The sequence below is a fragment of the Empidonax traillii genome, unplaced genomic scaffold (assembly GCF_003031625.1).
Source record: "Empidonax traillii isolate 1590-97213 ecotype Southwest subspecies unplaced genomic scaffold, ASM303162v1 scaffold1969:size215142, whole genome shotgun sequence".
In the NCBI taxonomy this organism is placed as follows: Eukaryota; Metazoa; Chordata; class Aves; order Passeriformes; family Tyrannidae; genus Empidonax; species Empidonax traillii.
Window position 1 is genome coordinate 154,541 of NW_020957162.1, and position 8,529 is coordinate 163,069.

The window sequence follows — 8,529 nt, forward strand, 5'->3', positions numbered from 1 at the left end:
TCCCGCCTCCTCCCTCTCCCCTTCTCCCTCCCAAGCACTAAACACTCGTCTCGGGAACCGAAGGCGCTTATTCCCCCGGCCTGTCATCCCTGGATGCAAAGCTTTGGTTTTAAATGTGTTTCCACCCGTACTTAAGACGATGAAAGATCAGGAATTCGCTGTATGCATTTAAACGTTGCCCTTAATAAGCAGAGTGTGCAGAAGCGCACGCCCGGCCTGTTTAAGGAAGACAGACACATAAAACACACCCGAGCTGTGGGTATAAACCTGCTCTCGGGGTCGCCTCGTTGCTCTTGAGGATCAGTAGGGCTGGAAAAGCCGGGACGCATCCAGCGGCATCTCGAAACGTGCCACTTTTCTTCCCTCCTAAATCAAAGGCATTCGGGGGCACGTTCGCCGGGCAGCAGGGCCGGCGAGCGACCCCCCGAAATGACGACGCTCTACTTCTCATCGGGAAATTTCCCGGTGGGGGATAATGGCTGGAAAATGCAGCGGAGCAGCGCCTCGCTTCTCTCTGCTCCGCTAACTCGGCGTGCCTCGGGAGCGCACGCTGGAGGAGCCCTGGCTTTCCCTAGCGCGGCTAGTCCTTGCTCCCGAAATTTCTGAATTAGATGGCCATAACGGTAAGCTTTGCTCGGGTTGGGAGGGGGGTTTTATTCTGCCCCCCACTCCCCCCCCCTCCTTTTTTTTTTTTTTTTTTTTTTTTTTTTCCCAGCCTTTTAATAAAGCTCCTTCCAAACCGCGACGGAGAGCAGACCTTCCACTCCGGAATTCGCTAATTCCTTCACCCTCCTCCTAGTCCGGAGAGGCACAAACAAATGACAAAGCCCTGGGGGGGGTGGGGGGGGGAGCAGGGCTTTATTTAGCCACCCGCAACCACTTTACCCAGCGTTTCATTTCGCGTCTCCCATCAGCTCGGCGGCGGCACGGACAGCACGGGCGGCCCACGGCTCCCCACGGGTGCCGGCCCGCTGCCTCCCCTCGCCCCAAAAGCGCTCGTGGGGGACGGTGCGAGGCTCTCCAACCCCCTGGGAAGGAGAGAGAGCGGTGCCAGGTCTCGCTGCTGGGTGTCTCCGAGAAGAGCCACCGGAGCCACGGCCGGGTCGGGGCCAGGCTGTGCTCGCACCCTCCTTCCCTTCTCTCCTCGGCCCCGGGAGAAGGCGGAGGGGCCTCTCACCGAGAAGCCGCCGCGCCTTATTTCCCAGCCTGCTTCCCTACCTCCAGAAAACTCCAACCAAAACAAAATAATACTAACAACCACACTAGTTTGTTTCTTTTTTCCCCCCGCCGAGGCCGTGCCTGGACGCCGAGCCGAGGGGCCATCCCCGGGGGCCGCCCGGGCTCCTCCCGGGGCTGCAGGCATCGGTGGAGCCGAGCCGAGCCCGCTCCCCTCGGGACGGTCCCCCCCGAGCAAACGGAGCTGAACCGACAGCAAAAGGGGAAGGAGAGAAGGGGGGGATTAACCAGGCGGGTCTGGCCCCCGCCACAGCCGGGTTTTGGGCAGTGCAGCGCTGTCTCCTCTCCCCAGGCAGGCGGGCTCCTTTCCACCCAGGGCGCCTTTTCCCTCGATCACTCCTCGCTTGCCACCCGGTTTTGGGATCCTTGCAGGCATCTCCCCCTCCTCCCAGGACGCTGTGGCTATACGGGCTCGCCTCGAGGTGTGTGCCCACCCCACCACCCCCTCCCCACTCTTTTTCTATCCACGGTGTCCCCCCGTCCCTCCCGTGAGAGCCCCGGCGGGGTTTTACCTTCGGGGAAGACGGCTCGCATTTTCAGGTAGCTGGTGGTGAGGCGGATGATGGACGCCTTGTCCAGCTGGGAGGTGATGGCCGAGGGCAAGGGCAGGAGTTTGGCCAGTTCGTAGAATTCTCCATTTTCTTTTTCCCGTCTAGTCTTTGCCGCGTTCTTGGATTTTTCCTTCATCGCGACTACTGCAAGGCGAGGATGTCACTGGCATATTAGACCCGATTCCTCCGAGTTGCAGGGGGGCATGGATTTCGGCGTCAGAGTTAGTGTTTTCGTTCGAGGAAGGGAGAGAGCTCACCCGAATCAAACCAAACAATTATAATAATAGTAATAATAATAATAATAAAGGGAGAGGGGGAATAAAAAGACAAAAAGGGGAAGTGAAAAAAAAAAAAAAAAAAAAAAAAAAAAAAAAAAAAAAAAAAAAAAAAAAAAAAAAAAAAGCCAAACCAACCGAACAAAAACAACACCAACAGAAATGGTGCGAGGAGGGGGGAGGCGATCTCTGAGCCACAACCGGGATAGGAAAGCCGCTCGGAGAAGGCAGTTCTGCTCTGGCCCTGCAATAGCGAGAGCTTCGAAACCCAGGCTGAAAGACCCACGCGAACCTCCGTCCTCTGCCTGCAGCTGGGAATCGGATCTTCTCCTCCACGGGGAGCAAACCACTGGGTTCCCTTCACTGAAGGATTTCTTCTGCTCAATCCTTCCCCGTCCAAAAATAACAATTAAAAAATGATATATTTTAAAAGTAGAGCGTCCATGCAAGAAATCATTGAGCTAAGCAGGCTGAACCATTTTTGGACATTTTGTCTCTTAAAAAAAAAAAAAAAAAAAAAAAAAAAAAAAAAAAAGAAAGGAACGGAACGACCGCGCTGCTCGTTGAACGAAGTGCAAAATGATCTGGTCCCGGAGCCCGAGATGCCGCGGAGACGACGAACCCCTCGCTAAGCGAAAGTCAAAGGCGGCGCGGAGGGAGCTGATGGCTGGAGCGCTCCGAAATCACGAGCTCGCATTTCCCTCGGACGTTTCCCTCTCGACAGGCTGGTCCTGCGGCCGAAGGGCTCTTCCCCCGGCCCCGAGGGGCTCCTGCAGCGCCGGGGCGCGGGGGGCTCCGAGCCCCGCGGGCGGCGGGGTTGCGGGCACGGGGGGCTGCGGGGCTGTTCCTGCCGCTCCGGCCGCTGCGCCCAGCTCCAAATGTGGTTCTCATGCGGAGTCAAATTAAAGGATCCGTTTTCCTCGGGACCAGTGCCACTTCAGCGTTGTCTCTTTCCAAACAAGTCCGAGCGCTGGCAAAGGCGCGGGATTGATTTTGTTGGTTTTATTTATTGTTGTTGGTTTTGGTTGGTTTTTTTTTTTTCCCCCTTTTTTCCTCCTTTTAAAGAAAAAAAAGAATTTGTAAGATCAGGAATCGCTTCTCTTTTTTTCTTTTTCTTTTTTATTTCTTTTTATTTATTTATTTGTCACGCATTTAAAGAGCAAAGCGGTGGCTCTTTGGCATAGACATGCCTTTCAAAGGCGAGGGGAGGGTTTGCTACATTCACCTCCCGCAAGGAGCAGCGATCCTCACCATACGGCAAGGATCGAAGGTAAAATTCCCCTCCTCTCGGAAATCATAGCCGCCACGCTCCTCGCCTGAAAGCACCGATATCTCCGCTTTTTTTTTTTTTTTTTCCTTTCTCTTTTCTTTCCTTCCTTTTTTTTTTTTTTTTAATTTTTTTTTTCCAGGGGCAGGAGGAGCTCTGAAGTGGACCTCTCGGTTAATTCTTTAGCAAAGGCTGCGGAAAGCCAGCAGAGCCTCAAGAGGGGAGGGGATAATGTATCCGTGACGTGTCCTCCCGCGCAGCGCCCTCCGAGGGACCCAAATACAGAGGAGCCAGAAAAGAGCCGCAATTAGCACTTGCGATGGGACGGGAGGTCGGGCCGGGGGGAGCCGGGGGGGGGAGGCCCTTTGCTGTGGCAGCCCGAAACCCCCTCCCCCCGACCTCCCTGAGCGGCCGGAGGAGCCCCGGGACCCCCTTACCCCGTCCCCTGCCCTCTCTCGATGCACCGGTCTTGACCCCGTGGCGCCGAGGGGGGCCCCTCGTACCCTCCCCGGGTGGGGGGAAGGCGCGACACGCGTGGGACCCCCTTCCCCAGACCCACGGCAGCGCCATGAAGTCACCCCAAGCCCTTTCCCTCGTTCTTTTGGCTCTGGTTAAAACGTACCTGCACACCCTCAGGTACGCGTGGCTCGTCTATTCACACGCACGTATATCCCGCACTCACTTACGCCGTATATGCACGTTTTGCACGGACATTATACGTGTGCGTATGTATGGAGGTATATAAATATATAAACAAATATATAAATATATAAAAATATATGCACAGGAGTACATGCACGCACATACATATATATATATGTACACACACACACACATATATATATATTTACACACACACATACATATATTTACACGTGGCCCCTCGGACACGCGGTGGAAGGGGGGGCCGAGGGGCCGCCCCGCGCCCTCCCCGCCGGCAGCCGCTGCTCCTCAGCCCCCGACGTGACTCTGCTCTGCCCGGCGGGCCGACGGTGACCGGGGCTTAACCCCGGAGCTGCCGAAACAGCTCTCCGGGGGACTCTGAAGCAACTCCCGGAGCGCCCGGGCTTGGCCGGGGCCCGCCGAGCCCCCTCCGTCCTGGCGGCCCCGCAGAGCTGGCGGGGCTGTAACCGCAGGGCTCGGGGCCACCTTGGCAGGGGTTGTCACACAGCGATGCCCGGTGTCCCCTCCCCACCAGAGTCACGTCCTGAGTGACGGAATTAACCCCAGCCTGGGCACGACTGAGCCGGGCTTTGACACCGAGCCCTTCGCGCTCCGGTGGCACCTCGGCCCGCACTTGTGTGTCCCTATCCCGCCCCACGGGGCACACACACCCCCATCCCAGGGGGAGCAGACCTTGCCCGCCCGCTCTCGCAACACCCCCGGACACGCGTGGCTCCCGCACCCGCCGTGCGGGGGAAGCGGGGATGAGGCGGGGGATTAAAGCGGGGAGGAGGAGAGGAGGGAAGGAGGGACCAGCAGAGCGCCGGGCGAGACGCGGCTCCACAACCTCGGGTGCAGGGAGGGCACCGGGAGGGGGGATGGGATCACCCGTTTGCAAAACACAATACACCGGTCCTTAATATTAATCCCCGGGAGAGGCCTGGGCGGCGGGCGAGTGTGTTTGCTTAAGCTCGCCCGCCCCTCTGTAATTATCCTATTACACCAGAAAGAGCCCGGCCCGGCGGTGCCGAGGGAAAGGCCACGCTCTTTAACCTCCCCGCCGCCGGCACCGCTGCCCCGGCTCTCCCCGTCTGGGCCACCGCTCCCCGGGGGATGGCGAGTAGGGAGACTGGGGCACCTTCTGCCTTCCCTGCTTGAAATGCGGGGCAAGGACGGGATCGGCCCGTCCGGCCTCTTGTCCCGTCCCAAAACCCGTCCCCTCCTGGCTCAGGTAGCGGGTCCCGTCCCTCGGCTGACGCGGGGTTTGTAGGGAGGACCGCGGGCATCGGGAACGGGCGCCCTGCCCCGCCGTCCTGGCTGCGATTTAGGCTCCAGCTGGTTCCAGGTCAAGGAAATCCGAGCGAAACCCTTGGCACCGGCGAGCACCGGGCGATGGGCCCCTTTTTACCCTCCTGCACTGCCCTTTTTACCCGCAAAATAGGAGCAGCCCCCTGCCCTCCTCTCAGGGGTAACCTCTCTCCTGGGCACGCTTGGAGCAGGTTTGGAGACGGCAGATGTAGTCGGCGATTAAACCCGCCGCCGTATTTTTCTTTTTTAAGGAAGCGTGTTCCGGCTGGGACTTTTCGCCGAGCAAAACAAACCTAAATTAATCTAGAAAAAGAAAAAAAGAAAAAAAACCCAAAACCAAAAAAAACCCCCCAACAAACCAAAACCAAACCACAAAAACAAAACCAAAACACCCGTCGAAAAGAAACTTCAGCCTCACGGGGAAATTCTCAAAATTCAATGCAACCTCCGCCCGCCGCCGAAACCGGACGCATTAGCAGAGGTAAAAAATAAAATATACGGGGAAAAAAATATTATATATATTTTACATATATATATATGTATGTGTGGAAAATTAGCTGTATATCAAGGCGGATCCTAAGGAGTCCGATACTATGATCTCTGCGATCGCTAACCCCGAGAAGGAAACTAGATGGGACATTTCTGAGTCCTGTAAACAAAATATAGGAACGAGCGACTGGGTGGCAAAGGAAAGCGTGAGGGGAGCATGTTCCGTTTCTGACAAATTACGGTGGTTTCGAGAAAGGGCGGTTTTGCCAATGTTTTCAACATAATCCCGTCAGAAAAAAAAAAAAAAAGAAAAGAAAGAAAAATCACGTTGCTGCAAGGGTGGCCCGAACCTATCGAGGTGGATTCGCGGTGTGGAACTCGGTGAGTTCGAGGTGGTTGCAGGGATTTTCGGGCAAGGGCTTGCCCCGGACCGTTTTAATAAAAAAACTCCACGCCAGGGACGAAAATAATTAAGGAGAATAAATAAAACAGTAAGTTATTGAAATATTCGGACCGTGTTTTCACTGATACGTTGTTGTTGAATGATAAATCGGACGCGAGCAAACCCCACTGTTATTTAAACAACATTTCCCCTCTGGGTCGGAGGGGAAAACTTCACCGGGTGGGAGATAAAGGGAAAGCGTTTCTTTCCCAGGTGAGCTGCGTTGCGGGGGGATATTTCTCCTTTCTTTCCCTTCCCAGAGGGGGGAAACAGAGAGGAAAACGAGGCCTGAAAATAACTCCCCAGCACCCCCAAAACAAACTCTCTGAGCAGCTCTCTCGCACCGCCCGGCACCCCACGCTGGGCTCGAGCCCGAGGGGTTTATTTTGCGCTGGTGCGCGGAGGGGAATTCCCGAGGGAAAGGCTCAGGGAGAGGGGGTTCAAAGCCCTTTTTTTCGTTTTGTTTTGTTTTGTTTTTGGCAATCCTGCCAACAGCACCTTGCAGAATGGGGGGCCCACGCGGGACTCCCGTCCCGTGGGCAGCCCAGCCAGCGCTCCCCTCCTGCTCCGCGAGGAATTCCAGGAGCGCTCCCGACGAGGTTTGCAGGACTCGGCGTGTTTGGGTGGGGAGGAAGGGCCCAGGCAGGGGCAGGGGCAGGGGCAGGGGTAGGACGGGTCCACTCGTGTCCGTGAAAGTAGTGGCGGTGCCACATTTCCAGCCCGTGGAATAAGCACCTTTGGCAGGGCCGTGGCTTTGGCGTTCCCGCAGTTTTTCCTGCTTTTCTCGGTCTGCTGCGCTCTGCACATAAAACACCCGCGGTGGTGGATGGGGTTGAGGCTCGGGGAGTCGGGGCCGCGGGGCCAAGCGCAGCGCCGGTCTTAACTTTAGTCTGCTGTGCTTAGCTAAAGTATTAACTGTGAGAAATACCACCAAGCGCCACAGGAAAGAAAATATCGTCAGATATTTTAACATTTACAGTCTGCAACATCAGCACTGCTCCGAGCTCAAGAGCCAGCGGTGCTTATCGTCCCCCGGAGGAATCCCCTGTATTTTTTTTTTTATTTTATTTTTTTTTCTTTTTCCACCCCTCTAACTACCGTTCCCAAGTGTGGATGTACACGCACACACACAAATCCCGTAAATGCCAATAAAACAGATTCCTCGGGATTTGTTTAACTTTCCCCCGGCACCACCACCTCGTGTTGATATTCTGTGGGGTTACTGGTGTGCACGAGGATTACTGGTGAAGTGTGGACCACGGCATCAACCTTCTAGGGTGCCACTTGGACATGTCCCTACAAACAAAGTAAGGTAGGAAGCCGTAAGCGCTGGCAACGCGATTAATTTGCCCTGAATACTTGAAAGGGGGGAAAAAAAAGGAAGTTAAATCTCGGTGCTCGAATTATTGAACTATGCAGAATCGAGGCCTCCGGTTGCAGGGGATCATTTTCAGCTCTTTACTGGGAGCTGTATCGCTGCTATTGTCCAAACCTTTGCTGCCCACATGGGACCGCCTTTGGCAATAGGACAGAAAATTATTTCTACTGGGCATGAACTGGAAATATCCAGCTGGGGCATGGATCCCATTTCTAATCAGAGTGGAGGGGAGGAAATCTCAGTGCTCTCGCTTGTTCCTCGGAGAGTTTGTCCAAAGCGCCCCGAGTTAACTATCCAGAAAAAAACCTGGCTGTTTAAAAGTGAAATAAAGGTTGTTTGGGTGGGTTCCCCCCCCCACCCTCCCCTTTAGAACTTGTAAATGGGTCTGTTCTTTGTTTTTCTGTGCGTGGTGCGGAATAGGGTACGTGGTGTGGGCAATGCACATGATGTAAAGTGATAATATAGGCGTGCAAGGCTGCAGGAGCTGTCACAGTTGATGGACTGATCCAAATGGATGATATTTGCAAAAAAATATGTCTAAGTTAAATACTCTGAGCGCTCATGTTCGGGTCAGGTTTTCGATTTCAGTTTTCTAAGGAGAATAAAGTTGTTTTGTTAAGGTCAGCTTCGGTTTTTCTCCCCTACACCCCCCCCCCCCCCAACTGGACATGGAATTTGATGAATTTTCTGAAAGTATTTTCATAAAACTCAGATAATTGATATTAATTACGATACCCAAACTTTCATGTCCGAACATTTGCTTCTGCTAATACAAGCTGCAAACCATATTTCTTTTAGCTACAGTAGTTTAAAAGGCAAAAGCTGTCCTTGGGAATAGGAGAGGGAGTGTATCAGTCAGAGAGAGGAAGCTTCCAGGCTGTAGAAATTGGAAAAACCTAGTAGGAAAAGCACACAGTGGA

At 54.5% G+C, this 8,529-nt stretch overlaps 1 protein-coding gene across 1 annotated transcript in view; it reads right to left on the minus strand.

Moving 5' to 3' along the window:
• LOC114071343 (single-minded homolog 2-like) overlaps positions 1 to 2,119 on the minus strand; it is a 56,187-nt gene extending 54,068 nt beyond the window's left edge. The window contains exon 1 of the mRNA XM_027909159.1: positions 1,749 to 2,119. Within this exon, the coding sequence (XP_027764960.1) occupies positions 1,749 to 1,923 (175 nt within the window). The 5' untranslated portion in view covers positions 1,924 to 2,119. The remainder of the gene's footprint in view (positions 1 to 1,748) is intronic.
• Positions 2,120 to 8,529: the final 6,410 nt, after the last annotated feature.